This window comes from Trichoderma gamsii (genome assembly GCF_001481775.2).
Source record: "Trichoderma gamsii strain T6085 chromosome Unknown Scaffold_10.2, whole genome shotgun sequence".
Classification (NCBI taxonomy): domain Eukaryota; kingdom Fungi; phylum Ascomycota; class Sordariomycetes; order Hypocreales; family Hypocreaceae; genus Trichoderma; species Trichoderma gamsii.
Window position 1 is genome coordinate 242,891 of NW_020171347.1, and position 14,473 is coordinate 257,363.

The window sequence follows — 14,473 nt, forward strand, 5'->3', positions numbered from 1 at the left end:
ATCATGCGGCGGCACCAGCCGAATCAGAAGCCTCAGACGAGCCCAGAAGTCTGCTGCCGCCTTATTGTTTGCATGCTGCCTCGTCTCAGACCCCTGCCGGCTGCCATGGCGACTCTCGCGGCGCTGAGCCCAAGGCCCCCAGCGGCGCCGCCCGAGGCTCAGAGCGTGCTAGCACCGGCCGCGAGGCTCTGTAGGCTCCCTTTTCCCCTGCTGCACGTCGCCTACAGGGCCTGTGGCGGGCCTGTAGCAAAGCACGATGCAGTGCATGCAACCCCTCCTCAGCTGTGATGTGCCCCCCGGGGAGCCCCCAAGGCTAGGCAAAATAGCGACGCGTTGCTACGACAACCCCTGGCTCACTGAGGGGCCGTGTTTTGTTTTGCGTTGGGCCAATCACGCTGCCCGACGGCGCTTCCCTTAAACACCCCCGACCTGCAAATGAATAGCCCCCCTTCTCTGCCCTCGTCAAGTTGTCATCGTTGAAATTCGATTCTGGGTGCCAGCGGCCGAGTCGAGTTCAGGGCTTTGACGCAACTTCTTCTTCTTCTACTTTTTTTTTCCTTTTTTCTTACCATCTCCAAGAGAACAGAGTCAACCGGGCGAACATTCTGACATCTCGCGCCCCCCCTTTCCCTTTCCTTTCCCCTCTCCTTATTCAATTCCAATCATTCGTTTTTCGAGGCTGCCGTATCGAAACTAGCCTCTTTTTTTTTATACTATATACGTTTTTTTGCGACAAAGAAGAGAGGAAAGAGAAGAAAAAACGACGCCGGCTAGTCGTTGCATTCCTCGCCCGCGTCACATCGCCCTTTGTACTGATCGAACTTGCGTGCCGATGTGTCCACGTCCTAGCCCGACCTGATTGCAAGGATTAACCAGCCCAGTTTCGATCGATATGTCATCTGAACCGGTGCGCCCAACACCACCCAATGTTGGTTCCGCCAGCACTTCGCAGCAGCTAACCTCTGCATTCTCTCTGCAGGTGCACCCATTGCGCATCACCAAGGGCAGCACGCCGCCAAACTCTTCACCCACGAAGACGCCCAACCTTCCCCAGCCCCGCCCCCTATCTGAAATCTCGCCCACCGAAAGGAGACGTAATTCTCCTAGCTGGAACCAAATGGCTCCTACCAAGGTTTGTGGAATGCTTAGCGACATTGCGCGTTTGTGGTGTCTCGGGCTGACAACGGTTTTTTTTTTTTTCGCCTTTCTAGAAGACGGCAGCGCTCAGCAATGATTCGTCTCCATTCCAGACTTCGCCCGCCGATTCGGTGACATCGCCGCGGGTCTTCTGGCAGAACCGAAATTCGGAAAACATGTACAGCAACGGCTCGCCTTCGTCTCACCGGCGCTCCTCGATCGAGCGTCTCCAGAAGGCTTCACGCGTCAAGAACAGCAACATTTTGGCGCTTGAGCAGAAGCAAGAATATGACCCGACTCGGCTTCCTCAGATCGAAAGACCCCTAGCCAAGGTCCAGCCCGGCGCATTCAACTTTTCTGGAGGCTCGTCTGGCCCTGATGGCGAAAAATCAGCATCCCCGATGAGCCCAACCAAATCAGACTATTCGGGTCCCAGCACGCCGAGGGGACCCAGCAAAGACCAGGCTTCGCCCACAAAATCATCGCTATCTCCTTCCAAATTCAAGAGCAGCTTCGACCATGAGACGGGCTTGTGGTCTGCGGACTCGTCCGCTCTGGACGGCCCTCCAAGCGGCCGACCTTCACATCGCCACACGAAGAGCGTAACATTCGATAATGCACCACCCCAGATCAACGAGTATGAAATGGCCACCCCGGATCTGTCTTCTATTGGAACGAACTCGCGCGAGGGTAGTTATGACTCGGAGGAGGAGGACGACGAAGATGACGAGGATCTTCTTTACGATCCCGCTCACATGGGTGGCCCAGATGATGAGAGCTTCGATGCATCTCTCGAGGATACAGACAAGACTCCAGTTGTGGGGCCGGATGACTGGGCTCGAGACAACTCTTTAGTTCACCATAGTGAAGGTGAAGATGATGATGGAAGTCTGATGCCCGAGGGCACTCGAGGAGCAATCAGTTCGGGGCGCCTATCCATGGGATCTGTTGGGTCCGTCGCAGAAAACCGCCCTCTCCCTCCACTCCCCGGTGCAGGTCACGTCAGGAGCCAGTCTGCCGGCTCTGTACCCTCATCCCCCGCCCTCTCACAGACTCCAGAGGGCTCCCACAGAAGCCTGCCCGTTCCACCGCCTACCTCTGCGACAAAATCCGATATTGAGAGCTTCATTAGCGGCAAAATGTCGCTTGAAGAAAGACTCAAGCTCATGATGTTGTCCGACGATAACAGTGGTAAGACTGCTGCCGAGCAACAGCGCGAGCGACGTCTTCGTCGCAGCTCTGGCCGCAGTCGAAGCTCATTATCCCATGACAACTCGCTCGCCATAGTCGACACTCAAGATGACCAAATCGGCGACGACGCTCACAATGATGACGATGAGCTAGAGGCGCATGATGCTCATGAGACTCGTGAGGAGGAGGAAAATATTGGGGATATGTCCGGAATTGGAGATTATCAGCTGCCACAGCCCATTTCCAGAGAGTCCATTATGAAGCGTGTTAACGGTAATAAGGCATTGGCGGATCCCGAAGCAGACTATAACTTTTCCTCGCCGCCTGCTAGTCCTCTTCGAGACCAACACTTTCCTCTTGACCCTGACGTCCCCATTCCATCAACTGAAGATTCATTGATGGACGAAGAAGACGATGACGATAGGAGTTATGACGACGAAGATGATTATGACGACGAAGATCCGGCGGAGAGCAGTGTGATTATCCATCGGGTCATTCATGAAGACTCCACCGGATTCGATATGTACGACTCCGATTACGACGATGAATATGATGATGAGCTTGACGGTTCTCACTTCCAATCGGATGACGATCTAGAAGGCTCCCACTCTCACTATGGCGGCGAGGGGGATAGCGAGCACACAGAAGATGGTCTTGGCTATAGAGATAATTCTATCCAAGAAGACATTACTCTTGAAGTCCCTGCCAAAGAGCCGGCCGAGGAGCCTGCCGAGGAACCTGCCGAGGAATCTGCCAAGGAATCTGCCAAGGAATCTGCCAAGGAACCTACCAAGGAACCTGCAAAAGAAGTTGTCAAAGAACTTTCACCTCTGGACCATGAGAACGAGGCCGAAGAGGCGCTGACTCCACGAGCCATCTCGCCATTAGACTCCATCGACCAAAGCAGTGCTGACGCTGAGTCTAGTATTGTTAGCGAGTTTGCGGGGTCGGTGGTTTCTGAACTGGAATCGGATTTCACTTATGACACAGGGCTGGATCCTAACCACGACGTCTCAGAGGAGCTAGATGATGAGTCGCCAAGAGTATCAACTGATATTCCCCAAATTAAAACGCCGGAAAAGTTGATCCCGAAGCCAGATTATGACGGTGCCGGTTGGGGTGATGATTCGTTCAAGTCATACGACGACGATAGATCGACAACTCCCGACTCTGTCATCCACAATCCTGTATCCGAAGATGAAGAAGAACATACAATCATTGAGAAAGAATCTCCCGAGATTCCCGAACGGCTCGCAACGATCAAAGCCTCCGGCTCCAAGTTGAAGACAAGAATCTCCAACACGCCTTCCGACATTGCAGCCATGCGAGAAGCTCGCAGGCACGTTAGCGGCGAAATACCAAGTGTTCCATCAATTCCGAACAAGCACCGTGGGCTTGCGCCGCGAGATGGCAAAGACCTTGAGCTGAGCAGTGACAGTTTCCTGGCGCGACACCCAAGTTTTAAGAATCGGAGTCTCACACTAGATCTGGATATGGGCCTTAGCTTGGATAAAGATTTTGAACGAGTTATCGAGACGCAAAAGGTAGCTTTCAGTCGCCCACTTCCCTTTACACTGCAGATTACCTCCACCAATCACCACCACCCTTCGCCTCGACAAGTGTCAGGGGAGCAACTCACTTCACTAGGTACAAGTCAACTAGATGCTAATATTACACCTCCAACTCAGCGCGGATATCTGATGCGACAAAACACCAAACTCGTGACTGCCAGCGATAAGGATGCGGAGGATTCTTGGAGGACAAAATCAGCCAGTAATTCGCCCATCAAAGCCGCGAATCGGCCGCAGTCATGGACTGTCGAACCTTGGAACAGCCAAACTCGTCGCAGTATTCGAAAGGGACAGCCGGTCTTAAGTCCCGTACCGCCCCTGCCGGGTCAGGAGAGCAACGCTACCGCTCTCAACAAGGTTGTTGAAGAGGACTACAACGTTGATGTGGCCAGCCCAGAGTCGGGTGAGAGGGGTCGTCTCTTTGTCAAGGTCGTTGGTGTGAAGGACCTTGAGCTTCCCATTCCGAAGAGTAAGCAGCGGCGCATCATTCCCCCTCACTTATGTCGAGTATGCAAAGATATCTAACAAATACCCATTAGACGAGCGAAGTTGGTTTAGCCTGACGCTGGATAACGGCGTTCATTGTGTGACAACAGCTTGGTTGGAACTGGCTCGCAACGCACCAATCGGCCAAGAGTTTGAACTTGTCGTTCCAAACGACCTCGAGTTCCAATTGACCTTGAACGTGAAACTAGAGAAGCCGACCTACTCTCACGTCCAGCCTGCGGCGGTTAAGATGGCAAAACCCAAGACATCAACATTCAGCAGAGTTTTTGCGTCACCAAAGAAGCGCAAGGAGCTTGAGCTTCGGCAGAGAGCAGAGGAGGAGCGTTTTGCGCAGCAGCAGAAAGAGGCGTTGGCGCGGCAGCGTAAGGATGCTGGCTCGGCCTACGAGCTCTTTTCGCGGCTAGCTGCCGAAGATGGAAGCTTTGCTCGCGCTTACATCTCCTTAAAAGAGCACGAAAACCGATGCTTCGGTCGCCCATACACCGCCGAGGTTGTCTGCTTCAATGAGTGGGCTAGTGAAGAAGAGAGCTTTGCCTCTACCATCAAGAGCAAGCGAGGCAATGCTTCTGGCATTCTCAGGCGGGCGCCGTACAAAATTGGAAAGCTGGAGCTTCAGCTTCTGTTTGTACCTCGCCCCAATGGCATCACAGACGACGATATGCCCAAGAGCATGAATTCATGCATTCGAGAGCTCAAGGCTGCCGAAGAGAGACTCGCCCGTAACTGGGAGGGTGTCTTGAGCCAACAGGGTGGTGATTGTCCCGTAAGTTTTTTTTTTTTCCTAATTCACATTCCTCTCTCCCTTGGCTTCCACCTTTGACTAACCCTATTGTTTAGTACTGGCGCCGTCGATACTTTAAGCTTGTTGGCACAAAGCTGACTGCTTATCACGAGGCTACTCGCCAGCCTCGCGCAACAATCAACCTCTCCAATGCCAAGCGATTGATCGATGATCGTAGAACATTGATGGAGAAGGAGACAACCGGCAAAGGCGGGAAGCGTCGCAGATCTGCCTTTGCAGAGGAAGAAGAGGGCTACATGTTTGTTGAAGAGGGTTTCCGGATACGCTTCAACAATGGTGAAGTCATTGACTTTTATGCCGATACGGCCGAAGACAAGGAAGGCTGGATGAAGGCCCTTTCAGACGTCATTGGCCGTGGTGATGCCGGTCTAGATGAGGAAGCCGGTGGGCCCCGATCGCGGGCGAAGTGGTGCGAGCTTGTCCTCAAACACGAATCGCAGATTCGACGTCGCACTGAGAGCCGAAGAGTGCACTCACGAACGAGGAGTACGTTCAACTAAGAGGTGGTGGGCAAGACGCGCGGACTTGGGATGTACTTGCTATGTTATGAATACGTGTTGGATTATGGGGTATAACCGATGGAGGTGGAGGGGCATGGCGCAATTTTGCTACTACTACACACACATTCATTGGCGTTGCCGGTGCTTTTACTTCTTCCTTTTCTTCTTGTCTCTTTTTACCTCTTCTTTTCTGTTACTTTTCTTCTTCTTTCTACTTTTTTCTCATTGCTGGCTGCTATCTCATAGTTGTTTGCGGCAAAGACCGCTGTACGTATGGATTCTGATTTTGTACTAAAAAACCGGTAGCAAGTATAATGAGACCAACGCAGCCGATGCGCAGTTTCTTGATGTAAATGGAATAATTGGCACAACTCCTTTTCCCCTTCATTTTCTAGATGAAAATAGTCTGTGATTTGCTCAATGTGCACGGATGCTTATCATGGGTGGTAAATAAAGGAGGCTTCGTGTGCGTGTTATCTGCATCTATCTGTACCTGTACATACATTCCTGCTTGCTCTTCAATTTACCTACCACTCTGAGAGAGATTTACCAGTTGGCATGTTGACTAAAGACTATGTACACAGCGGTGTATATACCTTGGTAGACATAGATTAGCGCCCATACTTGAAGTATTACTTAAAGTAATACTTGAAGTAATATTGGAAGTAATCCTGTTTCTAGCATATGTTTGACATCTCTCTCCTTGTGGGCGCCTCATCTCTGGCCTCGTCATTTAATTCGAGCACCACAGTCTAAGGGGTCTTGTTTAATGCCAGGGCACGTGACCCATTATTTTATTACAACCAAATATCACTCATGAATTGTAGATAGACATAAACATGAAGCTATTGCATCATTTAGCCCAATAGAGACTCGAGCAAAATGTATAGACAGCTACAATTATGTATAGTCCATAGCAGATAGATAAAATCAGGTTCATCGCCAAGATTAAGGCAGCGCTGACAGAAAGCGGGCGCCTCCTGGTGGGGTTTCGAACCAGCTGGCGAGGCGCAGCGGGTCCCTCAGTGGGCTCGGCAGCCAATTGAGCTCATCCGGGGGGTCGTGCTCGGGGGGCATCGTCACCTGTAACAGCTGCGTATCAATACGCAGCACCCTTTCTCGAGCAGCCCCCCCGATTCTACCTCTCCCAAAGCGCAACTCTCCTCGCACCTCTCCAAACGCCCTCTCTCCACGTCTTTTTCTCTCTTACGCCTCTCTTCTCCCCTTGAGCTCTCTTTTTCCAGAGGACGCCACAATGGCTGGTCGATTTGTCCGGGCGTCCAAGTACCGTACGTTGCCCAGGCGCGAACTGATAGCTTGCCCCCCTCCTCTCTTCTGCGCTGACGACGACGACGAGGCTGACCGGTTTGCACACCACTCTAGGACACATCTTTGGCAAGCCCACAAAGAAGGAGTTTTGCTACGATAACCTGCGCATCAGCCGAAATGCCTGGGACACGAACTTGGTAAAGGTACGGGCGACCTGCGAGACGCGAGACGTGCTGCGGCCTTGCCTCGACACGATGTGCTGATACGAGTTGAAACACAGGCCAACGCCGAGTACCTGTCGGTCAATTGGGAGTCTTCTGGAGGCGGCGCCTTTGCAGTAATCCCGCTGAACGAGAAGGGCAAGGCTCCTGACCAGATCCCTCTGTTTCGCGGCCACACTGCGACCGTGCTCGACACTGACTGGTGAGCTCTCCATTGACCCCCCTATTTCCCTTTGACAGACCCTTGTCAACCCACCTTTCGCCCAGACGTTTCGGTCACTGACTTTGTCGCAATAGGAACCCGTTCAACGATCACATCATCGCCTCTGCCTCTGAAGACGGAAAGGTCTTTATCTGGGAGGTCCCCAAGGACTTCTCGCTATACACCGATGCTGAGGTGATCCCCGATGTGTCACCAGTCAGCAAGCTTGGAGGTCACACGAGGTAAGGGCACAGATTTCTACTGAGCTTTTATGCTCTGCTCTTCACAGGATTGAAATGTACTAATGCATGCACAAATAGAAAAGTCGGACAGGTCCTGTTCAACCCCGCGGCCGAAAACATCCTCGCTTCGGCCTCGGGCGACTTCACAATCAAGCTCTGGGACGTTGGCACTGGCCAGAGCCACCTGACTCTCCAACACACCGACATCGTGCAGAGCTTGTCATGGAACGCGAGCGGTAACATGCTTGTGACGACGTCGAGAGACAAGAAGATTCGAGTGTGGGATGTCCGTCAGGAGAAGCCTGTGCATGAGGCGGCGGGCCACACTGGTGCCAAGAACAGCAGAGCAGTCTGGTTGGGCGAGCACAACCGATTTGCCACGACTGGTTTCTCCAAGATGAGCGAGCGACAAATTGCTCTGTGGGAGCCCGGCCGCAGCGATCCCATTGGAGGTTTCACTCATCTGGATGCCATCTCTGGTGTCTGCATGCCATTCTGGGACGAAGGTTCCAACTGCCTCTACCTTGCTGGCAAGGGGTAAGCATACCCCTCACCCCCGCCATTGATCATGGCATTACAGCCACTAGAAATTACCAGTTACTGACGAGCTTTGCAGTGACGGCAACATCCGCTACTACGAGTACGAGAATGACAAGTTTGAGTACCTGAGCGAGTACAAGTCCGCAGACCCCCAGCGAGGTATCGCCTTTGTTCCGCGACGTGGTATCAACGTGAGTATTTTGATTCGTAAGTGTGGCTTTGACAGCATCCGGCTAACTCATGTTCTAGGTTCACGAGAATGAGGTCATGCGCGCCTTCAAGACGGTAAACGACAACTACATCGAGCCCATCTCCTTCACCGTGCCCCGTAGAGCAGAGACCTTCCAGTCCGACATTTTCCCTCCCGCCATTGGAACTCGTCCTGCCATGAGCGCCAAGGAGTGGCTCGATGGCAAGACTGATATTCCGGCCAAGATTGATCTGGAGAGTATCTACGAGGGAACTGCTCCTAAGGAGGTTGCCGCCAACTACCAGCCACCAGCCCCAGTTGCTGCTCCTGCCCCGGTTGCCGAGCCCAAGAAGGAGGAGCCCAAGGAGGAGCCCAAGCCGGCTTTCCGAGCTCCCGTCAGCGTCAGCGACCAGAAGAGCTCGATTGCTGCTATGGCCAACAAGTACCAAGACAACGAGGAGGAGGATGCTCCTAAGAAGGAGGAGCCATCAAGCTTTGACGAGGAAGTCAAGCCAGCTCAGCGAGCTCCTCTCCCCATCCGATCAGAATCGAAGCCTGCCACTCCACCAGTCGCAAGCCCCGCCCCAGCTCCCATCAAGGCAGCTTCCGCACCCGCTCCCGCCGCTGCTGGTTCCAGCGACGCCGCCACCTCCTTATCCGAGATTAAGGAGCTGATTGAGAACCAGACGAAGATAATCAGTGCGCAGAACGACCAGATTGGGCTGCTCACCTTGGAGGTTGAGTCCCTAAAGAAGCGTTTTGGATCGGGATCCCAGGACCAGAGCGAGCGAATCAGACAGCTGGAGCTGGAGCTGGAAGAGGCTCGATCCTAAATTTGGCGCCCAGCCAATGCAGTAGTACATAGTATCACGGCCTATCTATTTACCCGCGTCTGTTCAACTTCATTCTATGAGCCCATGTGTGTGTGTCGTTGTCTTTGTTTATTAAAGGAGGGGGCGGGAAAGAGAGGAATGAGCAAAAAGGATCTTGGGAAAAAAAGCAAAGAAAAATACTACTCCTCTCAACGTAAGAGGGGAATGGAAGGGATATGAGAGAAAGAAAAGAAAAGAAAGATGAGAATACAGAGACGCAACTTTTGATTTAGGGAGGGTGTGGGAGGGAGGATGTATGCAAGGGCGAGAGCAACCAGTTTCTTTTTCTCTCTGTTTTTCTCTTGTCTCTCTTTTTTTTTTTGCAAAGAACTCAAAACAAACTTGTTGTAATACCGCGTTGTGTGTGTGTATGTATGTACCTACATGCGTGTGTGTGTGCTGGGGGCCAAGAAAGTCATCTGAGCTGTTGCTTTTTGTCTCCGTCTCTTTTCCTTGCTTTTTAAACTTTTTGTCATTCCATGATATCTAAGTTGTGATATGTAGGTACCCGGCATTAGCTTTGTTTTGTTCAAATTACAAAAATGGCTCGCAAAGTCTATTTTTCGCCTAAGAAATTCAACGTAATTATGTCCTGTTTCTTTTTTTCCATATGCGCTAATGCAGTGATGATGTTTGCCCGCTTCCTATGCTTATTTTGATCATTTTTATCTTTTCCTTGTTTTTGTCTTACTTGTCTTTCCTTCTTTGTCTTGCTTTTTTGGAAGTTTGTTTATAGATGGTTTCTTGTTTCCTCGGGACTTTTTGCCAGTGACATACATACCTACTGTACGCTCACACACATTTCAAGCCTACCTACCCTGCTAGCCAGATCTATTTGCTTTTTTTCGCCCCCTTTGCGTGTGTGGCCGTTAACAAGAAGGATTCAACATGCCTACATAGACTTAACCTTGTAACGGATTACAAAGAAGAAGAGAAAAAAAGCACTTGGGGGGCTGTACAAAGCATGGAATCCATGCAACTCAACGCTTTACTACCTAGGGAGGCAACACTCAACTCGCCGAGTGGTTTTTACTGGTTTTCTTTAACCAGCCCAGCATCTCTAACAGGCATCATCCTTCTTCCAGATTTCATGCATGGGGTCACCAGTATGGAATCTAGACCGTTGATTTGTGTGATTTGCACTGCATGCAATTTGCCACTTATATGCTTCTTTAACCTATCGCCTATTCGTGGCTCATCACTAGACCTACTAGACTGCCATCCCGATTCAATTGCTCCGATTTGTTCTGTTTTGTTGCTGATTCCCACGCGAGGACTTGTGAAACAAGAACAAGTCTTCTGCACGCTGCTGACAAAGTGTGCATATGCGAAATTAGCAAAACTACCCTACACGCTGCCGATGGAGCTTGGATCTGCAGCGTAATTTCCACGCCTGTCGAAAGAATCAGGCCATTTTATTCAACCAGCCTCATCTTTTTTTCCCGTCTCTTTTCTTTTCTTTTTGTGGCCTAAACTCGGGGATCCAAAGCAATCTCGCCTGGGCTACGGGAAACTACAGGTAACAAAAATGCGGACTCTCTTGGTAACCCGCGATGTCCAATTACAGACTTTCACGTCAAGCATGGGACCCCCTTACCGTTCTTACCATAAACCTCTCTTGTCGCCGGGGAGACGGGTAGTCGTGACTTAATCATCACGTCGATGAATCGATCCCGGACTGCCTACTGCATCAGCCCTGTTTTTGTATTGGCTCTCCAGTTGCTCCGTGGCTAGTCATTGTCCAGTCTCAGGGAGGAACATTCTGAAACCCAGACATCGGGCGTCGTTGCTCGAGTTCTGCCTCTTTGAGGTTGACCGAAGCGGCTAAGTGGCTAGGAGACTGTGAAGCATCTACGCCGATGTGATGGTATTTCCGCCCCTTGCCTCCCACAGAGACTCCGAGCAAGCGGAAAAGTGATCAAGTAGAGCCCACGGAACTGGATGAGCGCTGTTTCAAAGGCTAAAAGACGCGGTTTCAGAATGCTATACTTGGGACCTGCTGGTTCTATGCGGCCAATCGGATCGCAACCCATGCAGTGGTCACGACTTGTATGCATGATGCAGGAGGGGTAAACGGCATTTCTTGAATGTACATTTATAGAGCACATCGTCGGGAGAGATGGAGTAGCAGGCATCGGATGCAGGTGCTTGTACAGGTATGGCAGTCGAAGCGGTAGTAGCGTCTGCTTGGATTAGCGAAAAGAGAAAAAGAGACGCGAGACAGCTCAGCCAGGGGGTTGCAAGCGGAGATGGACATGGGGATGTGATATTTTCCCGTAGCTGCATATCGTACGAAGGATGCCTAGAAGTCTCAACTGCTACATAACATTTGTGGCGATACGGAGACGACTTCGGAAGGAAAGGGGGAGAGAAGAGCGAATACTACCTTTCCGGAGCCATTCGGATACTGGCTGCCAGAGCGTTTAGACCAAAGGCCACAGCCCCAGACAATATTTCGCACGAGTGTTCGGCATTGCACATCTCTATCGCCGATGATTGTAGGCCTATGTCAAATCTTACCAGCCACCTGATATGACAGATTCCAATAACCGATGACTGGAAATCCGGGGCCGATGGAAATCGCCTGTCTCCGGGAGCATGGGCAGGCTTGACCCCTCAGCGTGATGTGCAAGTAGACGCCAAGGGTAGGCATTGATCAAGCTTCGAGAGAGGAAAAGCAGATCAGCTTCAGGCGTCTCAACACGTCTCCCACGAGTCAAGATTCTACCAAACCTGCATGCTTAGGCTGGCCTCTAGAGCGCATTTTCCTGCCTTCTGATTCTCATTCTTCCACAGTTCATTTAGCTTGATAGCTGAAGCTCTCTATTTAGCCACACAACCAGATACAATGGTCTCGGTGGTAATGCTTGTTTCGAAACATTGTCATGCTGTAGAGTTTCCAAAATTGGAATTTGCTTGGAGTGGTTTGGAGCTGACAAAGTGGCTCCGATCCTGAATTGTCGATGCTTCTCTCTTCTAGAAGAGGGTAAAACGGAGCCTCAATGTCTCAAGTGTACAGAGGTTTCGGCTTCTGCGCGTAATCGCGCAGGCCAAGTGTCCGTATCGTGTTACAAAAGAGCCGAGTCTCGAACACATACTCCGCATATCTTCACTCAAACTTGAGCTGATGGTAATAGCCTGGTACTAGCAGCGGTTTTCGCAGCTGATCTGTCATTCTGCTATGCCTCATTCGAATCAAACGTTGCTCGAGTCAGCCACGCACAGAATGCAAGACCAGAGTAAATAACCCCCATAGTCGATCGCCCGGTAATAGCGAGAGCGGGTTACTCCGTACATCAGGTAGGTGGATAGTTGATAGCAGATAGCAGCTCTCAGGTACACTATCATCGATAGAGCTGCTGTGTGGAGAGCTAGAATTCGATTTTGGAGCAGTTTCGTCTTTTTCTAGAAGCTATGGTGCTGTTTCAGGTCGTCAGCCTCACCTGGCAGAGCAAGATGCGAGCTCTAGTTTGAGCTCTTGGAAGCTCGATGCATCGTGAGATTGTAATTTAGTTCGATCTCGTGAGAGACTGCTGGAGACGACTGCTTGCTAAAGGAAATGAGCGAGGTCCTAGTCTACGCTTACATCAGTAAATAGGTCAAACTAAGTACGGCCCAGAGTCAACAAAGGTATTAGCACGCCAGGGCTGAACAATGAATGACTAGCCGACACCAGCCCCGCGCTGCTTTTGGCTCCGTTTCAGTGTCTGAAGCCGTGTGGCGTTGATCAAAAGGGCCTTTTTGACGCCACGCAATATCAAATGGCCCAGCTTAGGACAGAGAGCTGCATAGTTAAGCGGTATAGCTTCACTATTTCGGTTTGGCGGGCCAATCCATGCTTCCGTGTTACTATCTTTATCCATCCTGCTCTTGAAACCGCGTCTTTAGAAGGAGGAGACCTACCTGAGCGGAGCGGTGATGCAAGTTAGAGTATATAGCAGAGAGAGCGAGTAGAGCGGGAAAAGAGTATGCAGTATAAGAAATATGCAAGGATGAGGCACTGTAGGCCAATCAAAGGCAAGCTTTATTCGCGACATACTTGGGCGTTGAAGAGAAAGAGATTTCCTGTTTCTGGTTGGCCGATGCAGTGTTAAGGTTGATCTAATTTTGGCTCGGACCAACGATATCTGAGCGTCCAGCGGCAAATCGTAGCGGGCTGGCCGAGTAAGAGACCAGTTTACTTCCAATGAAAAGCCTGGACAACAACGGTGGTTGACAAAAGGCCAATGGGCAGGCCGTCAACTTGTATTGTTAGACGTGAATATGCTGGCATGGCGTCACTGGAAAAGTAAGCATTAGACTTTGCATCAAGCCCCAGCCAGTGTCATGAGAGAAATATATCATTCGGCGCAAGTCGAAGCGCCCGAGGTCCTGTGACTAGAGTTGATGGCGTTGATTTGTGAAGAGTCTTCTGCATGATGACAATGGTGCCTGCATATCACCACATGAGTGAGACCCGCATGGCCCCTTACATGCCTCTTCTCACAAATCGCTTTCGTCGTCACATAGTGGCCCGGAGTTGCTAAGAGGGTCGCGGCGCGTACCGGGCTATCAGCTCACACGGGCGGGACGATCAAGCACGCAAGCATTTATCGTCATGTTTCAGATGGCCACTACCCTGGCCACGGCAACCAGCCATCAACGTCGCAAAGGCCCATGACCGCAGGATTCCGACTGTTGACTGCTGGCAGAACCATACTGGTCGTCTGTTCAAGGCCATTGTCATGATGTGTGGCGTTTAACTGCAATACCTAGCTCGATGCTACGAAATTTATGGAGCAGGTTGGGCTTCTCTGTTAGGTCCTCTTTTATGTGCGCCGTGCGCCAGCCTCGTCGATCAACTGAGAAAAGCCGTTTAGTAGTAGCATCATTTGTACATGATTGCATCTTTGGCGATCTGATGTGCTGGATCATCGTGATGGCTTGCTTGCATGATATGGCCCTGTCGAGGAGCAACGGCGGAGGTTCTAGCGCTACTAGTAGCTGGCCTGCGCATCGAATGCTCGTTTAGGAGGTAGCTGTGGCTAGCTTGAACTTGGCTTTGGCGATGCCATGCTCGTCTTACGTCTAGTAAGGCTTCTAGCAGTCGAATTGCAGCGTGGTTTAATAGGCACGTAGGCGTAGTCGCAAGCCACGAGCTATATCTCGCGGTTACCCTTGGGCCACGGCTAGGTTCTACAACGCTTCCCGCGTTGTCATCGTCGGACAAGGTGGTCGAGAATAGACCGG

The 14,473-nt window shown here is 51.2% G+C and overlaps 2 protein-coding genes across 2 annotated transcripts; both read left to right on the plus strand.

Annotated features, from left to right (window-relative positions):
• Positions 1-892: 892 nt before the first annotated feature.
• On the plus strand, positions 893-5,708 carry TGAM01_v203687 (PH domain-containing protein; the record flags this gene model as incomplete). Its single annotated transcript, XM_024549261.1, has 4 exons — positions 893-1,132; positions 1,212-4,368; positions 4,439-5,169; positions 5,244-5,708. The coding sequence occupies 4 exons, from the start codon at positions 893-895 to the stop codon at positions 5,706-5,708; spliced, it is 4,593 nt and encodes a 1,530-aa protein (XP_024405966.1).
• Positions 5,709-6,963: 1,255 nt separating this feature from the next.
• On the plus strand, positions 6,964-9,205 carry TGAM01_v203688 (hypothetical protein; the record flags this gene model as incomplete). Its single annotated transcript, XM_018806022.1, has 7 exons — positions 6,964-6,997; positions 7,092-7,180; positions 7,258-7,400; positions 7,496-7,642; positions 7,721-8,179; positions 8,259-8,373; positions 8,432-9,205. 7 exons carry the CDS (start codon positions 6,964-6,966, stop codon positions 9,203-9,205), a joined length of 1,761 nt encoding a protein of 586 aa, XP_018660740.1.
• Between the last annotated feature and the right edge of the window lie 5,268 nt (positions 9,206-14,473).